This window comes from Myotis yumanensis, unplaced genomic scaffold, assembly GCF_028538775.1.
Source record: "Myotis yumanensis isolate MYYU_CA2020_CCGP unplaced genomic scaffold, mMyoYum1.0.hap1 SCAF_4, whole genome shotgun sequence".
In the NCBI taxonomy this organism is placed as follows: Eukaryota; Metazoa; Chordata; class Mammalia; order Chiroptera; family Vespertilionidae; genus Myotis; species Myotis yumanensis.
The window spans coordinates 44,278,938-44,302,966 of NW_027223755.1; the positions used below are offsets into that span (position 1 = coordinate 44,278,938).

The 24,029-nt window shown below is 37.1% G+C and overlaps 1 protein-coding gene across 5 annotated transcripts in view; it reads left to right on the forward strand.

Annotated features, from left to right (window-relative positions):
- ATG10 (autophagy related 10) overlaps nt 1-24,029 on the forward strand; it is a 195,857-nt gene that overhangs the window by 139,581 nt on the left and 32,247 nt on the right. For all 5 annotated transcript variants that reach the window (XM_070411470.1, XM_070411471.1, XM_070411469.1 and 2 more), the window contains one exon: nt 4,203-4,300. In XM_070411470.1, coding sequence (XP_070267571.1) covers nt 4,203-4,300 — 98 coding nt within the window. The remainder of the gene's footprint in view (nt 1-4,202; nt 4,301-24,029) is intronic.

Consider the following 24,029-nt stretch of genomic DNA (forward strand, 5'->3'; position numbering starts at 1 on the left):
GCATATTTCATTGTGAAAAACCCACTCTTTTTATTTCTAGTGACCACATTCAGAACATTATTCTTAAACTTACTCTAAATAATTTATACTTTCTGTAATTTTCATTTCAGGAGTTATGAGCCTTAGTGAAACCACGCACAATAAGATAAAGGTTACTTCAGCGTGCTTGTACTGGAGTTAGGTAGTGCTAGTGAAATAGTTCACATTGTTATTTGGTTCATGAAAACTAATAACCTTGAGAAATTTAATTTAGAAAGCTGCACATTTTGAGTAATATATAGATTACTTGACATGTAGGTTATTATTCAATTGAGAGATTTTATATGAAAATGTTAAATTAAATGCTACTGGCAGTTGCTAAAGATTGTACTTTTTAATTATTCCATATTTCATCCAATGTCTCTTCTTGTTTTGTCATTGACATTTTAGGTTGTTGACAGAACATTCCTTTAACTCAAATGTGTAGTATCATTTCAGGTGATAGAGACACATAGTAGGCACGCAGTAAATGCTTATTGTGAAATAAATGACCTTAATTTACTGTGCTCACTTTGTGGACTACTTCTGAAATTGTTTTGGCTTCTGTTTCACTTTTTCAAGAATGCAAGGGATTATACTGAGCTTCTCAGCCTCAGTGTGATTAATGAGATTTCTAAGCATGTTCAAATTGGTGCTATCGAATATCTAGGGTCTGAAACTAGAGAGTTGTTGATTGAGTATGCTTATGTCTCCTCTGACTGGGGCCAGACAGAAAAAATAGACTCTCTTAACAGGGCTTAAAGTTTCTGATTGAAGATACTTTGAACTGAACATGAAGGCATATGATGTGTTACATGAGCTTAAGCAAGTACTTGTTTATGCCCACATTTTAACTTAAGCTGAAGGTTTGTATATAGACAGAATAGATACAATATTACAACATCCTTAAAATGTCTGCCATATTTAAGCTCTATTTTGTGAAGTGGTTCTTTATATGTTTGACTAACTCAGTGCAATGATTTCATTGGGATTTCTGAAAGCTCCATTTTATTTTTGGAATAATTAGCCACAATCATATTTGAATATATTTTAGGTGTCAGTAGTGTATGGCATGGATGAAGATATTGCTGATTAGGTTAAAAAAAATTACTTGGTGTATAAAAGAAGGCAAAACTAACTCTTGTATGTCTTTGATCATGAAGGTGCGAGCTATGACTAAGCAAACAAATGATGAAGCCTCAGGAAAGGAATCCACATTATCCTTTTTAAAATCATTTTTGTTGTATCTGTATGTGAAAGAGACAAAGCTATATTACCCAGATCTTCTACCGTGTAAATGGTCAGCAGAAACTGGAGAGATTGACACTCTTGTCAAGGTAGCTTACACAAGCACTCATTGAACTACCATTAATACATGTGTTTTTAAATGGTTCTGTAAATGCAATAGAGAACAAAGTCACATCTATTCACAAAATACACTGTTCTCTTCATAGCAACTGGTAAGTAGCACTCTTATTAACATGCATATAGGAGCGTCATGCATTTTTTATGTTTTGAAATTATTAACTCCTGTGGTTGTTATTCTAAGTTGACTAGATCATTTTTTATTACTGTATTCGAAGGTATTATATCTTTTTTCCCCTAAATTTAGTGTTGTTTGAAAACTTATGGCACATCACCTCAATTCTAGCATCAAATCTGATGACAATATTCTATAACCTTTGTTTTGGGTCTCTCCATATTGTTGCTGTGCTGCTGACCAGTGCATTTGAATGGCTGTTCCTCACAGAGTATGCAGGGTTTTGACAGTGGGAATATCCAAACCACCTACTTCATCCTTAGATTGCTGACTAAAAAATATTTTCAGGAATAAAATTAAAATCATTATTGATTAGCAGATATTAAACCAGGATTCTTCTCCAGGTCTCCAAAGCCATCCCCTGTCTTAGAGGAAATAAAGCTAAGGAAGGCATTCTTTCATTGGCCACTTACTCAGTGAATATTTATGAAGCATTTGCAATGTGCGAGAGGCTGAGAACACATGGTGGGACTGCAGTGGGAAAGGATAGATGCAGCCTCCACCTTCAGAGGCAGCGTGGAGTAAGTAGCAGGGAGAGCATGGAGCTGTGAGTCCTGAGACTTGAACTCCAGCTCTAGTGCCGTCACGTACTGGCTGCATCATTTTGGCAGATGCGTATTTCCCAAGACCTTAGTTGCCTTATCTATAAAACTAGAAAGTGTGCCAGCTCTAACATTCTATTATCTTACAACTTGATTTCTTCTAACTTCGACATCTGAAAATTATTTTGAAAGCATGTCATCTTTTTATAATTTGATTATTTCATTTACTGTTTGACACTGAAGTACTTAAAATCCTATTCTCCTCTTCTAACATAAACACACACACACACACACCACACACACGGGAATGTGCATATTTTGAAGACGTGTAGTGCTTATCTTAAGGGCAAAGTTTGGCCCTACTCTGTAAATGTGTTCAGAAAACAATATAACACAGATACTGAAGGCAGCTTGTTTTTAACTTGTAGCTAAACATGACATTCAAATGTTAATTGGATGAATAAATCTTGTTCATTTTACAGACATGGAAATGTCAATGGAATAAAACTATTTATCACACGATAATGGTCTCCTGCCGCCAGATAAATGCCAAGATGAAGATACTTATTGAAAATGTATCAAAATATTCTATTGCTATTTATTGAAAATAAAGGTTGAGGAAAAGTTCAACTTTTCAGGTCAAACATGAGAAATGCTCTGCCTGTGGTATTAGTGTATTACTATATCAAACACAATGTGCGCAGTATAGAAACATAGGAAAATTCTAAGAAATAATGGTCTCTAAAGGACTCTTTCAGCTTTGAGCATTACTAGAATAGTGCAATGGGGGCTGGGAGGAGACACCTAATATTTATTTAGCTCTTATTAGGTATCTAACATAGTCCTGAGTGTGTTCGCTGACGTGAGCCACATGAGAACAAGATTTTAAAATAATTACCATCCTCATTTGCAGCCACATAGAGAAGAAATGCAAACACCAGGATTCAAATTCAGCCCAGGCTCAAAATCTTTCTCCTAACCCCCACATCTCCAGTTATACCCTATAAGTCTGAATACAATGCCTTTAGTTTAGTTTTGTTTTTTAGTAGATTATCCCCCCAAGTTTTGTTGCATTTGGTAACCAAGTATTTCTTTGTGTCTAATAACTTACTATACTGATGACTTTAAATGATATTGACCACTTGTCTAAGAAACACAGCACACTTGTAAGCCTTGAGGACTTGATAGCTCTGGATGGGTCAAGTAGCACTAGATTCTAGCAGTCAGGCCACCTTCTTTCTAGCAGAGTGTGCTTAGAAGTCCTTAGGTTCGCTCCCTGCTTCCTTTTCTGAACTTAGATGTCTATTTTTCCATTTTACTTATCTTCTGCCATGTGGTCTTCATAAAACACATTATTTGAGTGGTTAAGAATATAGGTGAATAAGTGAAGTCGTTTAAACAAACAAAGAAAAGGGGAATTATTGTTCACTAAAGCTTTTACTCATCTCAGGTCCCTTCACCCCTGACAGCCCTTTCTCCACCTGCACACACACTGGGTGCTTACGGCCCCCTCCTCTGGACGGTCAGAGGACTGCAGTTTTCCTCTAGCAGTGACCTCCGAGCATTTTAGTTACTGATACACTATCCATACACTTGTCATAGTTTCCCTAGCAGGAAGGCAGGCTCCTTAGTAGGAGAAACTTGTGTTTTTTCTTCTCTCTATTCCCTGTGGTATCCAACAGAGTGATTTGAACATTACAGGTACTCGGTCAGTGAGAGTGAAAGAAGCATGTGTGTGGTCTCTGATTTTAAGGACTACAGGAAGTACTAAGACGTCAGAGGTATCCGTAGTGCACCCTTCTGACTACCGGAGTCTGTCTATCTGATCCTTTGCCTATGCTTGTGTCTATTAGTTCTCTCTGAAACACATTTGGATTCAGATTCATAAAGGCACTGAATGAGCAGATAATTTAACTGCTAGGTAATTACAAAGGAGAGAGATGGGAATAGTTAAGTTTCCTTCAGGAAGATGATGGTCATTCATATAGCACTCTTTTGATTTTTTAAAAAGTCATAATATTCTTCTGATAGTTTTAGATAGACACCAAGCACCACTGTCACACGGATTACTAACTGTGGGTCTTCCCCATGCTCTTCTGCAGATGGGAGACCCTTGTCTCTGAAGGACATATGGGAAGGAGTCCACGAGTGCTACAGGACGCGGCTGCAGCAGGGCCCCTGGGACACCATCACCCAACAGGTTAGAGAGTGTTCTCATGTTATTATACGTGATGCTTTCTCTCTGCTCACCTTTTTACCTAGTTCTCTCTTCCCTATTTTTTTTCCTATCTCACTCTTCTACCTACTTACAAGCTTCAAGTCTAAGACAGTTTCCTTAAAAATAACAAACCTCCCCAGACCCAGTCTTAGTTTAGCCTCCCTGTTATCAACTCTCATAAAAATCTGTAATTTTTTTCATAGTGCTTATCACATTTTAAATTATATGTTTGGATATTTCAAAAAAATAATGTCCATCTTTCACGCTATATGGTGTGCTGTCATGTGGACAGATCATGTCTGTTTACTCTTCATTGTACACCAGCACCAGCACAGTCCTTAAAATATAGTAGCTGCTCAATAAAAATGTATTAAGAAAACGAGAATAGAAACTGAATTGGCATATACACTAAAAATAGATGATTTAGCTGGTGTCACATCTGATGTTCAAAGTTTTACTCATAGGAGTATTTGCAAAAAATTAACTTTTGATTAATAATAGCTTTGCAATAGTGATCTAAAAAGCAGAGAAAATAGATCTGCAAAAGTACATATAAAAAGTAGATTTGCAAAAGTAGATAAAATAGATGTCAATCATTTCTGTCATTATAGCTGCCTTGCTAAAATCAGCAGTTAATTATTTTAGAAATTTAAAAATACTCATCACCTTGCATCCAATCATAGTCTCCTTAAATATAATTTTTTCTTATATCAAAATCTTATTTTTCCAAGGCTCTGTTAAGCTTAATCAAAGCTTCCTTTAAAAATGACTTTATCAACCATTAACATTTTTATGCTCTCTTATGTGTTTGATCATAATAATGATAGTTTACCTCCCAATCAACATAAGAATCCTTAGCATTTTATAAGTATCATTTGACAGTGATTACAAATGACCATTTTTTAGATTTTAATTGAGGACAAAACTAGATTTAAGTATATGTATCTTTCACACTGCCCCTCAAATTAATTTTTTTCCTTTCTCTTCCCACTTTGACCCTCCTAGATCAAGCCATGTAGCCTCACCTGAAACAACTAGTAAAGCTTCCCACCCCTGGTCTTCTGCTCCTTTCCTCCCTGCCCTGTACCGTTAGTCACATCTTCTTAAGCAGGGCTGCTTTTCTCTTCCCCGTGGGCAGACCTGCAGTAGATTCCCAAGGGCCTATGGCATGTGGGCTAAATGCCTCCGCTGGCCTGCAGGGGCTGCCACTCCCTGGCACTGACCTGCCCTTTCAAGCTTATCTTCTCCTTCCCTCCACACACTCTCAGCTCCTGCCAAACCCAGCCATTCATTTCCCTGAACCCATCTTGTGCAGTTTGTTCCTGGAATTCTTCCCAGGTTTAATACTCTCCCTGTTGCCTTTGTTCTGTCTGTATATAGTCCCTTCTCTTGTTCTTTCCCATGTTCCTTTCTCTGAAACCCTCTCAGCTCACAAGAATTTACCCACTTTCCCCCGAAATCCTAGTTTTGTAGAACAAGTATGGGATGGATGCTATGATAAAAGGGTAATGAGATATAGAAGCAAATCAGCCATAAAGATTTTTGGCAAGAACATTTTATTTTTTGCAGAATATTTTAGAGTGACCTTCAAGTATGTCAAGGTGAGGAGTGCTAAGAGTTTCAACTAACAATGTCTTGTCATTGACCACAAGCCATTCAAAAATGTGTACTGTAATACCAGAATCCAGAGGGCCAGAAAATGTTTGGTTGGAAGAAAGATGGCAAAAGGATAGAAGAGAGCACCCAAAACTATATGTGTTTAACTTGACTGCCTTTTTTCTCAGCTCTTTCTCAGTTATGTTTTCCATCATGTCCCTCAGCCCAATTGTTATCCTTTTCCTTTTTTTTTCCTCTAGCAGCTCTGTTATTAATCTCCTCACTGCAAGCCTATAGCCCAATTCCTGGTGGTCTATGTCATTTTGGGGTTTTAATTCCACACGTCTCTGTTCTGACTCATGTCATATGAATAAGATTTTGAACTCAACTCTGTTTTCTTAGTTTCCTAATATGATGTTACGAATAGATTTCATTCTGTTATTTCATTCCATTAAAAGAATTCCTAAGTTACTAAACCAACCGAATGAACCAATCTGTACCTTACTTATTCTTAATGGAATTGATTAATATATTTCAGTTTATAGGCATTTAAGTGTCATATAGATAGTCTGTTAGTGGAACTTTTTTTTTCTACATAGCCGATTATAGTAAGCATTACTATTCCTAACACCAAGTGTGGGTCCACTTTGTAGGAGGGATATTTGATGTAACCAAACTACAACACAACTATAGCATTTAGATGTTCCTTTGGAATTTGTCTTATTGTGATTGATTTGTGGACAGCTCTCCTACTTTTGATAACAAACTTTATTTAAGCTTTAGAATTGTTTATCATGGTGCCTGTCAGGCACTAAAGACCTAGCAAGAGACACTCATTTGTTGCCGTTGCACTAGTTGGCATTTGAAAGTCATCATGAATATTTCCTTGGGAGGTCTTGGCTTCTAGTTCCAGATTAGCTAATGGGTTGGTATTTATGTACCTTTCTTTGCTTGAGATCTTTGAGAGGATTGGTCTTCATTTTTGGAAGGCCTGTGTGAAGAAAAAATAGTGGGATGAAGGGGAGGGTTTGATACAGCCTGAGGGAAGAATGAGCTAATACAGGGTGGGGCAAAAGTAGGTTTTACAGTTGTTCATATGGAAAATAGTGCAACAATTAATAAATGATAATAAACTCTGTGTTTCAGGTACTCACAACTGTAGACCTACTTTTGATCCACCTTGTATTGATGGCACCAAATAGTGGGTTCCATTTTGCAGAATTATACTAAAAAATCCTTAGCTTGCACACTGAACATGATAATAATATCCTGTCCTCTAGAGTGGCTTAAAAACAAAAGCAGCCTTCGCATAATATAAAATGCATTTCAGTTCATATTCAGGCTTGATTGTGCTTTTATAGTTTGTTGCTCTTCATCTTTGGTAATCACACTTCTGTTCTCTCAGCATTTGTCTTGATGATAAGGACCTGCTCATGTCAGACACGAACTCTCTCTTTTGAGGACAAGCCACTCATGAATCTCATACATTTGATTATGGTGATTACTTACCTGCTTTTGTCCAACATTACAGACTACCTATTACCTCAACCCTGCAGTCTAATAAAAACTTATTTTTTAAGAACTTCTGAAAAAGAGTTAACAGATGCCCAGGTTGGATCTGCCTAAATTGGTAGAGTGAATATGACAACAGTGATCACTGGGAGGTGTGGGCTCTGTGTTTAGGGAAAGAGCTCCTGTGATCTTGGGTGTATAGTGATCAGATAAGTAATTTTCTCTTATGTTCTCTTTTTATAAATATGTACCAAGGTAGAGATGATAGTATAGTGTACTTACAAACTCATGGCTTGGCTTATTTTTGGGGGGGGGGGCATATTTCATCTAATGTGGAATTTTTTTGGAAGCAAATCTTAGATATCATATTATCTCGCCCATAAATATTTAAGGAAATATTTGTTAAAGGTAAGGGCTCTACACAAACGTTTATAGCAGCTTTATTCACATAGCCCATGGAAACTGCCCAGATGTCCCTGATAGGGTGGATGGTTAAACAAACTGTTATATATCTTAACCATGGAATATTACTCAGCAATGCAAAGGAATCAACTATTGCCCTCATCGGTTTGACTCAGTGGATAGAGCGTCCGCCTGCAGACTTAAGGGTCCCAGTTTTGATTCCAGTTGAGGGCAGGTGCCTCGGTTGCTCAATCCCCTGCCCTGGTCAGGGTGCTGAGACAACTAGTTGATGTGTCTCTCTCACATTGATGTTCCTCTCTCTCTTTCTCCCTTCCACTCTCTCTAAAAATCAATGGAAAAATATCCTCAGGTGAGGATTAACAACAACAACAAAAAAACACACACACAAAGGAACCCACTTTTGATACACTCAACAACCTAGCTGAATGTCCAGGTAATTATGCTGAGTGTAAAAAGCCAATCCCAAAGGTTGCATATGATTCCATTTATCTAACATTTTTGAAATGACAGAACTATAGATTGGAGAACAGATTTGTGGTTGCCAGGGTGGGAGAGAAGTGGGTATGACTAGCAAAGGCAACATGAGGGAAGTGTTCTGTATCTGACTGAATCAATGTCATTATCTTGGCTGTGATACTGTACTATAGTTACCACTGGGGAAACAGGGGAAAGGGTATGAGGGATTTCTTTGTATCATTTCTTACAACTGCATGTGAATCTACTGTTATCTCAATATAAAAAGTTCAATTTTTTAAAAGAAAGGTAAGGAAGCTTAAAAATACAACCACAATTCTATTATCACAACTAAAATTTAAAAATTTTAATATCTTTAAGTAGCAATTGGTGTTTACATTTTCCTAAATGTTTTATTTCTTTTTACACTTTCTTTGATGAGGATCCAAATAAGCTTTACACATTAAAATGATTAACATCTCATAAGACATTTTGAATCTAAGATTCCCATTACTCTCTCTCTTTTTTTCCTTACTTTTTTTTTTTTTTTGGAAACATGATTATTTATTCTAGAGTATTTGCAGACTGGATTTTTTTTTCTAATTGTATCTCTCAGTAGTGTTTAATGTCTCTCCCTATATTTTCTATAAACTATAGTTAGATCTTGAGGCTTGACCAGGTTCAGGTTTGGCTTTTTGGGCAAGAATATTTCCTAGGTTCTGGATGCTTCCAGCAGGAGGCACATGAAGCCCAGTTATTGTTTTTTCTTTGTGATGTTAGCAGCCTTTGATTATTATTACCTAGATTCATTAATTCATTAGGGGTTGCAGAGTGGTGATGTTCTAATTCTATCATTCATTATTTATTGGCTGGACTACTTCTGTAATGGCTTAGTTACCTGATGTAGGTTTTGTATACAAAAGGCAGGATAAATGCTTGATTCTTTCTCTTTATATTCTAGCTTTCAAGATAATAGTTGGTTCTCTAGCATTCTCCAAAGGTGATCAAGAACTTTTTAAATATAACTTTATGAGTTCATGGATATAAATATTTAATCTATTTCAATTCATTGTAGTGGTTCTCTTTATTGATGCTTGATTTACCTTATCTTTGGCCAGTGAAAGTCTCTTTAACTTGTCTCCTGAGCTATTTTGATACAAGCCAGGTAGCTTTCTGGCTTCTTGCTTTTTGGTGTGACAGTTTGTTGCACATTCCTGCCCAGACTTGGGGGTCAGCCATTTTCCAGGAGGCTTGCTTCCTCCAAGAGCCTTTATCTAGGTGCTGGAGCCAGACAGAGTGGATTAGACTCAGACCACCACTTACAAGCTGCCCGGCTTTGGACAAATGATGGAGACTCTCTTATTTTTTCATTAAACATAATGGTAGCATCTACAGAGAGTTGGTGGGAAGATTAAGAAAAGAGGATCGTATATAAATTAAATGTGTGTCATATCTCCTTTCAAATATATTCTTTTTAATACCTGAACTGTGCACTTTAAATTTAGAAACCAAAACACTGTTTTCTCATTCCACATACCCAGGGAAGGTTGTCTAAATACAAGTAAGTGAATGGCATCAGGTGGATAAAAGTGGAAAGGAACTCATTGATTATTTTTTTGTCATATGATCCTGTACAAGTACCTTGAGAGAACGGGGTTAAATATTTGTAGCCAGTGGAATAGAAGGAGCCTATGTAGTACACAGTTTGCATATACCAAATACTACTGATTCCCTTTTGTAGAATGTATGATGTCTAAAACTTAGAAAATAGGATAATAAATCACTTTCAGTGAGTCTTCATTATATTTCCATGATAAATCTCTCAGAGTGAAAAATCAGAACACCACAAAAAGCAGAGCTCTTTAGGTACCTTAGGTGAGTAGATTGCTTTTGACTCTCACTGATACAGGAAGTCACTGGTTAAGGATGCTTAAATAATGAAGCTTGATATGTTGCCTGGTGATTTATAATGATGGCTGATAACCTGATGATTTAATTGTGCTTCCTCTGGTACTAATCTTCAGTGCTCAAGCGAAGTTCCAGTGATTGGCTTTCTTCTGAACTCAGTCTCCCTGGAGTCTTTTGGCATCTCTTTTATACAACATCCGATCACTGACTTTTAACTGTTCCTATTTTAAATAATACAAATCAATTAAAACACACAGCTGTTTAACAAAACTTCAAGGTGTTGGTTTAGGTCTCCGTGGGTATTTCCTGATGGCTCATAATGACATCAATTTAGTGCACCTGGTAGGATCTGTGTGAACTGGAAGTGGCTTAATTCTTAAATGACGAGAAAATTAAGACGCTTTATGGATTGCTGCTGCTGCTTCAGAATCGCTGCCGGTGCCATTGCGGGCCCTTTCCTGGTGGGGCTTTATTTAAATGGGATTGCAGACCTCACGTGATTGTTTTCTCTGTAATTTGCTGCTAGTTTGTTGATTCCGAGTTTCTAGGTATTCATTCTGGACATTAATAAATCACTTCATGGGGAGGTTTATAAATATAAATGTATCTGTGTATCCCATGTATAAATATGTACTATGTATACACAGTAAATGTGTATCATCTTACACACTTTTATAGAAACCTTCCAGTGTTTTAATAGTACTCAGGGATTCCTCCACACTTTCTGTCTTAAGAGAATGAAATATGGTTTCGTTGTTGTATCTCACTTTCTTTGGTATCTTAGGATAATACTGTCGGTGCTATTTTTCTCTGTTTTGGATAGTAATTATTTTTAGATTGTCAGTCTGCACATGCATTGTGACTTTTCATATTTATTAAATACTGATACTGAGGCTACCTTACATCATTAAAGTACTTCACTTTCCATTTTCATTTTTTAAAAATCAATTCAGAAACGTCTCCTGTCTCTTACACTCCATTGTGCTTTTCTTATGTCACATTTTTATAAATTTTGTTTGTTCTTCAGACTTTCCTTGCATTAAGACATATATGAAACTTCTTTCTCATTATCTCTAATTAATTTTTCTCAAAAATGTTTTGGCTTTATACCCTGGAATGTTTTTGGAAAGTCTTAACTTCATACTAAATGCTATTTAGGCTTTGGTATAATATTACTCTCTTATCCAGCTTTTGCTTTCTAAAGTTTTCTGACCACTAACCACAAATTAAGTGTTCAAATTAATCTAAATAAACAGGAGGGTGATTTATTATTTAAGACCCTTGTCTTATTAAATTAATTTCTAAGATGTTTTGTTTTATTCCATTTTAATGAGAATTCAAGATTTATAGTAAACAAGAAATGTATTTCTTATAACTATCCAGATTATACTGGTGTGTTTGGGTTTTACTTCTTTAAATTGAAGCTTAGTTCAGGAGTCAATAAAAACAAGAGGCTGGTTAATCTTCTGTTATATGTATATATGATCGAGCAGAATATTTGCTTAGTTTTTTTACCATCAAAGTTATACACATGCCTTGAATTTATACAAAAGATTTCTTTAAAGAATTTCCCAGCATTTCATTGATTCTTGGAATTTCTATTCCTAAAAAAAAGGGAGCAGCTTATAAATTTAAAAATAAAATACCATTTAAAATATTTAATAATTGATTTTGATATTAGTCATCTTAGCACATTCCATTTTGATAATTACCTACCATCAATTTTTAATTTTTAATAAACATCTTAGTTCTAAAACTTCAAGTTTGAGGAATATTTATACTCTCATTTCCAGTTTTTGGTGGGTGGGCAGTAAAGCAGCAGCTAGAGGCAGGTATGGCAGCTTGGGGGAGCGGAAGGCAGTGGGAGATAGACTTTTAGACTCACTTACCCAGATAGGTTTTGAGTTCCTTGAACAGGTAAAAGCTTCTGAAGAAAGGTGCTATTTTTATTCTATTTTGGCACAATAGTCGCTGCACATACATATTCTACAATGCAATTATTGCATCATTTTTTTCATCCCACTTCCTCCTCCCTTCACCTTCTCTTTTCACCTGTTGTTTTCCTATTTCATTTCCATGTCAGCTGCTAAATTCCCCTTAATACATTTGCAGTCTATATTATATAGTTTAAAATTTGGCCAATAAATAGAGATAATACCAAAGTATATAAAATACTTGTGCAAGTAACTACAATTATTTTACTATATGCTAATGTTATTCTTTAGTGTATTAATTTATTTCTACTTTCCTATGTCCAATCTGAATTTCAAAAATATTTCAAGTGGTATATACATACAGTATACTATTCTATGCTATACTATACTGTAATACATTTACTATAACCATCAAAGCAAGTGAATAAGAACTAAATGATGGAGGGGGAAAGACAGTTGTAACAGTAAACCGAGGCTAAGGAAGTTCCTGAGCTTTCTAGAACAAATAAGAGAAAGGGAAAGCTAATTAAATTAATTGCTTTCATTCCGTTATAGAAGGAGGCAAAACTTTTTTCTTATATTACATTTTAGAAAGATAATTTATAAATATGAAAAAATATCTCCTTTTAGAAACCACTTAAATTAACTCTAGGAGATGCAGAGGGAGGGATGTTTAATTGTCCTCGTGTGAGAAAGTTATAGTAACGCACTGTGTGTGTAGGTTTATACTGTAAAGATCCTAAATAGCAAGTTACTAATCACACTGGGCCTGTAGATGTATTTTGAGTGCTTGGGAATTTATTTTTACTTTGGATGCCTTTAGACTAGGCATGTGCTCTGTAGTTAATTGTGGTCACTTCCCCTCCCTATTGCTGCATACCCTTTCTATGTCATTTAGTTATTTTGTCTGCCTGTCTTCTAAAGGCACTTAAGTTTGCCTATTCCTGTATTGATACAATATGAAAAGAAAGAGCTTAGAGATTTTGTATGTTTCTGAATGTGTGAACCTCAGTACATATCTGATACTATCCTCAAATAAAAGTGCTATCTGGACTTAAAAATTTTTATTAACTTATTTTTATGATTAAAAAAGTAATACATAATGATAATTTTTAATAAAATACAGAATGGCATAAATAAATAAAAGCTACTCATAATCTCAAGCATTAAAAGTTACCACTGTTAAGGCAGTATGGAGGTTCCTCAAAAAATTGGAAATGGAACTCCCATTTGACCCTGTGATCCCACTCCTAGGAATATATCCCAAGAAACCAGAAACACCAATCAGAAAGGATATATGCACCCAGATGTTCATAGCAGCACAATTCACCATAGCTAAGATCTGGAAACAGCCTAAGTGCCCATCAGTAGATGAATGGATTAGAAAACTGTGGTACATCTACACGATGGAATACTATGCTGCTGTTAAAAAGAAGGAACTCCTACCATTTGCAACATCATGGATGGAACTGGAGAGCATTATGCTAAGTGAAACAAGCCAGTCAATGAAGGAAAAATACCACATGATCTCACTCATTCATGGATAATAAAGACCATTACAAACTTTTGAACAATAATAGATACAGAGGCAGAGCTGCCTCAAACTGATTGTCAAACTGCAGTAGGAAGGCCAGAGAGAGTTGGGGGACAGGAGGGAGGGGAGTAAGAGATCAACCGAAGGACTTGTATGCATGCATATAAGCATAACTAATGGACATAAGACACTGGGGGGTAAGGGAGGGTAGGGGTTTGTCAAGGGGGGGGGGGAAGGATACTCATGTAATACCCTTTGTAATACTTTAAGCGAAAAATAAAAAAAAATAAAAAAATAAAAAAAAGTTACCACTGTTGCCCTAACTGATTTGGTTCAGTGGATAGAGCGTTGGCCTGTGGACTGAAGAGTCCCAGGTTCGATTCCAGTCAGGGGCACAAGCCTGGGTTGTGGGCTCGGTCCCCAGTGGTGGGCATGTGGGAGGTGACCAATCAGTGATTCTCTCTCATCATTGATGTTTCTCTCTCTTTTCCTCTTCCTTCCTCTCTGAAATCAATAAAAAAATATATTTTAAAAAGTTACCACTGTTAATCGTTCAGTGCACAACTTTCTATAATTAAATATGTATTTATATAACTACTAGAGGCCCAGTGCATGAAAATTCATGCACTGGAGGGGGGGTCCCTCAGCCCGGCCTGCCCCCCTCACAGTCCGGGAGCCCTCAGGAGTGGAAGGCAACCCGGCAATCAGGGGAAGGCGACGCCCCCATCATACCTCTGCTGCTGCCACTGCCGGCAGCGCAAGCCTCGGCCGGCCCTGGTTACCTGAGCCTCAAGCAGCCCTGGGCAGCTGAGCAGCCACCATCCAAGGCTTGCCTGTACCTCAAGCCAGCACTTGGCGGCTCGGGGGCTGAGGGGACTGGGGGACTCCGGAGACAGGCGTGCGCTTGCCACCCCAGCGGGGCTGAGGGAACTGGACACCGCCATCTTGTGGCTGTGGGCACCACCATCTTTGAGGGCATGGCAGTCAATTAGCATATTCCCTCCTTATTGGCTGTGGGCGCTGCCATCTTTGTGATGATGTAGGGTCAATTAGCATATCCCCTCTTTATTAGATAGGATATATACATATACAATACATATATTCAGATATATGTATATGTTAGATATAAATGTACACAACAAAAATGAGATCATACTATGCACCTGGTTTTTAAACTTTGCATCACAGATTACTTTTTGTGCCAATACTTAAATATGTCTAAATTTTCCTTTTAATGACTGCATAGAATTCCATTCTAAGGCCATGCCAAAATTGTTTTATCCAATTATATGTTGTGAGCATTGAATTCTTTTCCAATTGTTTGTATTATAAACAGTTCATAGGTGAACATTCTTACACATATAATTTATGCAGTTCTCAGATTATTTCTTTGGAATAAATTCTTAGAAGTAGAATTGGTGAGTTAGTGAGTATTCACTTTCAAGATTTTGTTAGATATACCTATGTCAATCTGAGAAAAGGTGTACTTCTACAGCAGTATATTAGAGAACCCATTTGAACCCTACATGCTCACTGGCACTAGTCATAATTGTTCTTAATATGTTACAATGTGATGGCAACCAGGCTTCTAATTGGAGCCATGTATCAAACAATTCAACATGGAAGTTACTGATGAATAGCTGAAATGCAGGTTGTCCTTGCTGTTGATTGACACACACATTTTAGACACTGGGGAAGTTGACATAAGGTCAGAATTAAGGGTCTGATTTCCATTCTTGCCAAGACTGACTATCATTTCTGCTGTCCAGAGACAGCTGCTAGCGTACCTGCCAGCAGGACCGAGGCTTCTCTTTGTAAGCTTTCTTACAAATGATTGAACTAAATCCACGGATGCTCGTGAGTTCTGCTCCTTTAAGCATGGAAGGTAGGATGTTGGGTTGCAAGGTTTTTGTAAGCTGGAGTTATCAGTCATCCACCTCACCCAAGATGACATGACTTGTGTGGAATATTTGATAGAGTGAAATTGTATCGGAGTGGGCCTGCCAGGATGAAGTAACTATAAATACACTCCCCTCCAAATAATTAAAGAGTTGGCATTTTGAACATTTCCAAAATATTATCCACTTCAGCCCTGAAGAATGTATTTTAGAACTGACAAGTTTGGTTTGGGCACAGTTGTGCCTGAGCTGTTCCTCCTGGCAGTCGTTGGCCACTAGATTAATGTATTCTTTAAGTAGAACCGGGTCATCATCATAAAGATGAGTGCTTGTCTTTCTGTTTGCTGTCAGAGGAAATCAAGTTCTTACTTATAAAAGCTCTATGAAATTGGAAATAAATTTAAAAGTGTGGGGCTTGACTGTAACTCTATTATATAACCTTTTAAGATTAGAACTTATCTTGTCTAAAGATTATTCCAGTAACAATAGGTAACATTTTCCAAGTACCAGTTATTCTGCTAAGTATACATATTGTTTCACTTAATCTTCTGATTAGGTTGATGCTACTTTCCACCTTTTAGAGACGGGGAATCTGAGGAACAAAGAAATTAGGTAACATGCTAAAGGTCAAACATCTACTAAATTATAGAAGCAGAATTGGAACTCAGCTGTACTTAAGAGCTCACATCCTTAAGCACTATGTTTTCGCTTTTCCCATAATGTCAATCTTATTCTTATGATGGTATCGTATGAATGATACTATATTAAACTGGGTCTGATCCATTTGGAGCCATGGACCCCTTTGAGAATCTGGTGAAAACTCTGGATCCTTTTCCTAGCATCCTCAGCCTAGCTTTATATTTTGTAAATGCAAATCTGGTTTCTTCTGTTCACCTTTAAGTGGGCTAATATTACTTAGTCAGAATGTCTATGAATAAAATCTAGAATTGGGAGGGTTAATTAAATGAAACCCCCCAAGGGAAATGCATTGCATTACTAGCTGAATCCCCTGAATCAACCTTTCCCAGGCCCAGGCCTTCCCTGACTCCCAAATTCCTCACATTTTCTGTATGTTTTATGTAGTTTTGGCTTAACTTTATATCCAATCCGAAAAGCAGAGATTTTACAACCTAAATCCATGTTCTAAGAGGTTATTGCTCTCATTTTGCAACATGCTAAGGACAGGCAGCTATTGTATTTTAACTGGAAAACAAAATTCCCAGAAAGGAACAGAATAGTTTCTTGGAATTTTGGGACTTGCTTGGAACTTTAATTGCTATTTTGCATGACTTTTCATGTTAGCTTTTCTGAAGACCTAACATTCTAAGTTTGTCAGTGGAAGTATAACTTAATGGTTATTACGATAATTTACCTTTAACTTCTGTTAAGGAGCAGGACATGCCCTAAATGTTTTCAAGTATATGTGCACATTCAGCTCTTAACAATGATACAAATGTTGCCAATTTATTTATCTCTTCCAAAAATATTTCTTTAATTTTACAATGTACCAGTCACTATAGTAATTGATCAGTTATCAAGAAAGACATGGTACCCATTCTCAAGAATCTCATAATTTAATGAGAAGACAAAAGTTTAAACAATCTGATCTTCCTATGGAGAAGATTGGAAGGGAGCAGGACTGGAGGCAGGAGACCAGTTAAGAGCAAGAAGATGGTCTAGATGGGAGTGGAAGTGTCCATAAATAAATGATAATACTAGAGGTAAAGAGAAACTATATTTTGGGAGGCAGCACTGACAGTGTTGTGGAAATTGGGTGATGGACGATGCCACTCACAGAGGAGGGATGGAATGGCAGCATTGTCAAGACCCTGTTTAGAGAGCATGCAACACATTCAAGTGTCATGTCTCTGAACTTCATGATACATGTCAGGGATAGAAATGTGGATTTGGAAGTTATCAGCAATAAATAGTAACAGAAGCCATGGAAATAGAGGAGGTCACGCAGACATATGTAAAATGAAAAGAGAAAATGGACTGATAGAGAATTCTGAAATATACCATCATTTAAGAGACGAACAGAAGACTGCCTGTGGCAGGCACTAGGAAAGGGTGGCCAGAAGTGTAGGAGGAAACTCTAGGAGCCACCTGCAGCCATGTACTGTGAGCATGTCCAGTGTTTAGAAAAGCTACGTAAGAAAAGCCTGAAAAGTCATTTGTGTACGTGTGATGAGTAAACGGACTGTTGTGGTTTGATGCCTGTATGGAGACATGAGGAAGTAGACAGAATTCATATTTCTTTCATAAATTGGGAGAGAAGATAGGATTATTCTTGGATAGGAAAGTGGAAGGGAAAGATGATTTTACTTTTCATTGATTTGTTTGTTTTTAAGATGGAAAGGGCTTGACTAGTTTTTAAAAAAACGAATAGGAAAGAGCCGATAGAGAGAGAAGATATAGGAGGAAGAGAATTGGAAGAGCAAAGTCCCAGAAAAGGTGGGGCTGATGGAGGAACAAGAGATGGCTTTTTCTTTTTAACGGAGGTTATAGAGAACAAGATGTGGTTATGGATTCAGATGTATTTTTAGTTTAGAAAAGGGTATTTTATGGTTTCTATATTTTCTGTGAAATTGGAAGCAAATTCATCTGCTGACAGAGAGGGATTTCAGAGCTTTAGAAAGAATGGAGAATTGACTTTCTTCCATGGGGGATGGAAGAGCAGACTAGAGAAATAGGTCAGGACAGGGAGGAGGCATGAGGGTCCACTGCTCTGTTACCTTTGCTGAATATTAAGTTTCCACATATGCAGAGGTCCGTTTCTGGATTCTCTGTCCCATTTTGTAGCCTGCCTTTATGTCAGTACCACACTATCTTTATTACTGTAGGTTATAGTAAGTCTTGATATCCACTAGAGAAAGTTGCCTAATTTTATTCTTCTTTTTCTTAGCTATTCTTTTACTCTTTTAATTTTCATTTAAATTTTATAAGCAGCTTTTCAATTTCCACAAAATCATTCTGGGACTTTGATATTAAATTGGATCTAGAGATCAATTTGGAGAGAGTGGGAATTTTTACAGTATTGACTCTTTCAGTCTATGAACATGGTATATCCTTTTATTTAAATTTTTTCCTTTAATATTGTCTTATGGTATTCTACTTATAGGTCTGGCATATTTTTTGTTGACTTTTTAGCTTCTTGCTTTGTCTATGTCATCCAGGACATTGTTGCATAGAAGTGGTGATATTGGCATCTCATTCCCATTTTCAGAAGGAAAACTTTGTATAAGTGTGAGGTTTGCATTAGGTTTTATTGTAGGTTTTCTTTATCTGATTCAGGAAATTTTCTCCTATTTCTTACTCAGAGTTTTTGAGATGTAGATTTTTTAAATCATGCTTTATCTGCATCTTTTGATATGATCAAATGATTTTTCTCTTTTACTCTTTTAATATGGTAAATTACATTGATGGATTTTCAAATGTTAAGTCAACCTTATATTCCTGGGACAAAATCCAACTTGGTTTTAATACACTTCTCTTAATATATTGCTTGATTTAGTTTGCTAATATTTTGCTTAGTGTCCTAAGAGAATTTGGCCTGTAATTTTTCTTTCTTATAACATCCTTCTCAGTTTAGATCAAGGATATGTTACCTTCATAAAATGGGTGGGATGGAATCTTCTTTTTCTATTCTGTGGAAGAGTTTATGTAATGATGATGTTATTTCGTCTTTAGATGTTGGGAGAATTAATTAGTGAAGCTCTCTGGGCCTGGGGTTTCCTTCATGGGAAGGTTCTTAATAATAGATTTAATTTCTTCAACAGACATGTATGGTACTATCCAGCTATCAGTTTAATTGTGGCTTCATTGAAGGTAGTTTCTTTTTTCTCTGGCCGCTTTCAGGATTAACTTTTTGGGGTTTTTTGCTGTTACATATTTATGTGTTTAAGCCTTTATATGTGTCCTTGTTGAGATTCATAGTTCCCTTTAAACCTACAGCTTAATGTTTTTCATTGGTTTTTGAAACTTTTTGGTCATTTTATTTTTAAATATATTGCTTCTTCCCCAGGCTCTCTATCCTCTCTTTTGGTGACTACAATAATAGATATTTAGATGTCTTTACCATATCTCTTTCTTTAAGCTCCTCCCCCCACCACTTTTGTTTCTCTGTACTTCATTCTGGATTTTTTTTTTCTGACCTTCCTTCCAGTTTCATCTGTGTAAATCTGCTCTGAAAGTCTTTCATTGAGTTCTAAATTTGAGTTCCAGTATTTTCGGGTTTAGCATTTTAATTTAGTTCCTTTAAAAATTTCCAGTTTTATACTCAAACGCTTAAGTTTGTGTTGAAAACATTATTAGAAATCTGGAGTTCATGTCTGCTAACTCCTTTATCTGGACCATCTGGGTTGTTTCTATTGTCTGCTTTCCTCTTAGGTTTTCATCAAGTCTTTTCATATATATTCACAAATATATATATTTATATATGTGTATATATTCCTAATTATGTATATATTTAGCTTACTTTTTTAAGGAACCAGATGTTGTGCATATAAAATTTACAGAGATAATTTAAGACTCTGAAATGTTTCTTTTCTCCAGAAAGGATTTGTTTCTGCTTTAGGCAGGCAGCTAGCTTAGGATACTAGCAATTTCTGATCACATTCATCCAGCTAAGGATTGAGATTTTGAAGCTGGCCTTCAGTCACCAAGAGGGCTGGTCTGTTTCTAAGGCCCTTACTTTTGAAGTGTAGTCCTTCCAAATTCTGTCCAAAGTCCTCATGTGTTTGCTGGGTCCCCTCTTCCTTGGCAGACCCTGAACTTTCAGAGTCAGCAGTCACGTGCCAGGCTCACTCTGCTGGGTTTCTTTCTTCCTTTGTCCTACAATACCATGTTTTTGTAACTCTCTCATGCTTTCAAACAAGTTATTAAATCTTTTCCAGTTAATGGGACCCAGGCTAGACATGGAACTTACTCATTTGTGGGACCAGCAGATGTGGGGGGTGAGAGTGGGGGTGGCTTGGTATTGGCAGTGGGAGGGATGGATCCTACCTGCCCCACCTGCAGGCACTGGGTTTTTACTTGAGAGCCTACAAGAGAAACAGAGTTGTTAGGGGCTGTCCAATTTCAGTCGGATCAGGAGGGAAAGGACACATGCTGAGAAAGCTAGGGAGTTTGGAGGAGGGGCGGGTTAATATAAAAGGTGTGGTTTCTTATTTTTTTATTTTTAGGATGGGTTTGGTTGAACTAGATGACATCTAAGTTTCTACATAATTTGAAATTCTAGACTTCTATTAAATGAGCTGGGTTTCTATTTAGGTTAATTTAGAAGTTTAATTAGAACTTAAAATTTCTCCTATAGAGATAAGGAGGCTTATCATCATACAGAAAACTTCCGGGTTTTAATTTCAGCGCAACAGCTCCTGGTTGTAAAACACTGAACAGCTTCTTACCATAGTGCACAATGAGATTCTAAAATCTCAGGTCCAAAGGGAACCAGTTGCAATTTTATCTGCTGGGAATTTGTTATTCTGTGGATCATTGTATAGCATACGTTTATGGAAACTGCCTCATATATTATACTGTATGATTTTATTAATTCTTACATATAACCTACTAAGTTCTGGATTTTTCTCTGCACATGATGTAAGTGCCTCTACTCTTGTAACCTCTCCTGGGTCCTCCTGCTCATTCTCGTCTGTCCTTTCTCTCCCCTGGCCCTGTTTCCCACTGTCCCTCCATGCCACACTTCTCACTGTGCTCACTAGAATGCCTCTTCTATGGGGGAAAACTTCCAACATTCTCAACCTTTCCTCTGAATATTCCTTTCAGCTTTTGTCCTCAACTGAATCTTGGCTCTCTCAAGAGGATCTTGCTTCTCTTACAGCCTTCTCTCTCCTGAATATATCAACCTACTATTTTAGACTCATGACCCCTTCATCTTTGTGCAAAATCTTCAGTTTCTTTCAGGCTGGTGCTAACCCACTGCCAACTCTCTTGATTGCTCTCAGGTACTACCTCCTAGGACTCCCCCTACTCACATACTCATGTATTCCTACTCTAGCAGTCCCCCAACTTCACTCAGTCCTTCAGTCCATTTACCTCCACTGTTTATTGTCACCACCTTAACATTTCACTGTTCTCACATCTCTGTACCCAGTGTAGGTTCCATGGCTCACTGTCACCCCTGTGTATTGCCTAATATCTTTAATATCTTGTATCTCTCACATGTTGTACTCATATCCAAGTGATTGAACATCTCTGGAGAAAAATTGCACAACCATGTTGTCAGATTGCTGACCCCAAACCTCAAAAGGACATGTCAAACTGTCAGGTCATTCTATTCAACTCTTCTAGTAAGTTCACTTTCCCACTCCTCTCATGGCTACAGCTCCTCTTCCTCTCTCATACCTCCCAGTCAGAATGGATACAATCAGGATAGAGCCACCTTATCTTCTCGGCACCAGTGCTTGAGCCTTCCGATATCCATGGGAGAAGTGGCCTTGCCCCCTTTCCAACATTCACCCCTGCCCTGTGCCCTGGATCCTGAACCCTCTTTCTTCTCAGTAATGCCCTTTCTTGCATCATCAGGTCTCCCTGTCATAGGATCCTTCCCATTGCTATTCAAACACCTTTCTTTTCACCTAACTTGGGAAACCTTTCCTTCCAAAATTATGAATAGCCAGTTCATAGGTGGGTACAAATAAGCATCTTAAAAATTTAAAAAGATACTCAAGCTCACCCTTAAAAAGAATAAAGCAAATTAAAACTATATTGAAATGACATTTTTAACCTACCATATTAGTAAAGATAGACAAGTTCGAAAACATCATATTGAGAAGGATATGGGAGAAAGGGTATTTCCATATTGTGCTATTGGAGCAAATTAGTACAACCTCTATGGAAATCAATTTGACGTTATGTAGAAAAATTACCAAATGCATATGCACTTCTCGAGTTTATCCTGTATTAGAACTGTAAGTGTTAGACTGGCTCCAGGCCTTTGTAGACATTGTGTCTATCTTTTCTTCCTAAATGGTTCTATCCAATTCCATGACTTTCAGTACCTTTTATATGTCAGTGACTAAAGTTAAACCTTCATCTCAGAAGACTCCTGAATACTCCAGATTCGTTTATCTAAATAATCTATGTGGTAGTTTAACAGTATCTCAAATAGGATTGATTTTCTTCATATTAAATCCACTTTCCCTCTCACCAAGCCTTTTTAATTTTAATAAATGATTTCACTATCTTCCTACTCTCTCAAGCCAAAAACATAGTAACAACTTTGATTTCATTTAGTCCTGAACTTTTTGCCTCTATTTATTCCATTTTTAACTTATCTTAACTTGAAGATATTGACTTTGCTTCTCACTCTCCAGTTTCTATTTTAAGCTTCCCCTTTGGATTTAAAACAAGTTGTCATTTTCCAGGCTCGGAGTTTGGTTCCTCCTGACCATGGATGGTCCTGGCTTGTCATCTCTCCCTACCTTGGCTGCTTCCAACTACCTCCCCCCAGTCCTGTCTGGTGGTGACATTCCTTCCTTTGGCTACCACCTCACTTCAGCTTTTTTGGATAAACTCAGAGAGAATGCTAGCTAGACTTAAGTGATTGATATGGAAAACTTAGAGTGCCAGTATATTAATGGATAATTATGAGTTGTGACTGCCAAGTGAATGGGAAAGCTTATGTCAGCATTGAGGAAGATTATTGGAAGCCACCTTATAATAAGAATTGAGGAAGGCCACATTATAATAAGAATATTATCTGGTGAGCCTAGAAACACAGCAAAATGAGTTAGATGATTTTAAAGGTAACATCTAGCCTGGTGTGGCCAACTCCACTATGCATATTGCTGCCAACTAGACTAGTCGCTTTGTCATCTGGTCCAGTGGAATGTAGATTTCATGAGAGCAGGGTCCATATCTTTTGTGTTCTCCACTTAATCCAGTGCTTAACACATGGATCAATCCTCCCAGAACTCTCTGTCCCGGATTGTGCTACATGAGCACTGCCAACTGCTCTCTGACTCCCATTTTCCCCTGATCTCTGCTAATTCTTACCCTTCTATTGATACATTCTTTCTGAATTATTCAAACCAGAGTTGCTCTCTCTCCATTGTTGGGCCTTAGATATTATCTTTTAAAGTAACTTAATAATTTGATCCCAAACATTTGGAGTTGATTCCCCCAGTCTAATTATAAAGCTCTGCCTCACTGTCACCTCTGTGTACTGCCTAAACGACTCATTGGTCTAATTGTGTGTCCAGAAGCTAGAAGAGTAAGATGTCTACTCAAACCCATGAACTTCCACATAATAATGTTCGAACACTACTGCATAATCCATATATTTAAATATTAAGGGCTTAAAATCTCTCTAAAAATATAACTGGTCTTCAAGAAGAAAGATTTCCCACCACCAAAATAATGTGCCACAAAATTTTAAGACAATGTGAATAAAACTGACTTTATTGATAGGTAAAATGAACAAAAAACTAGGC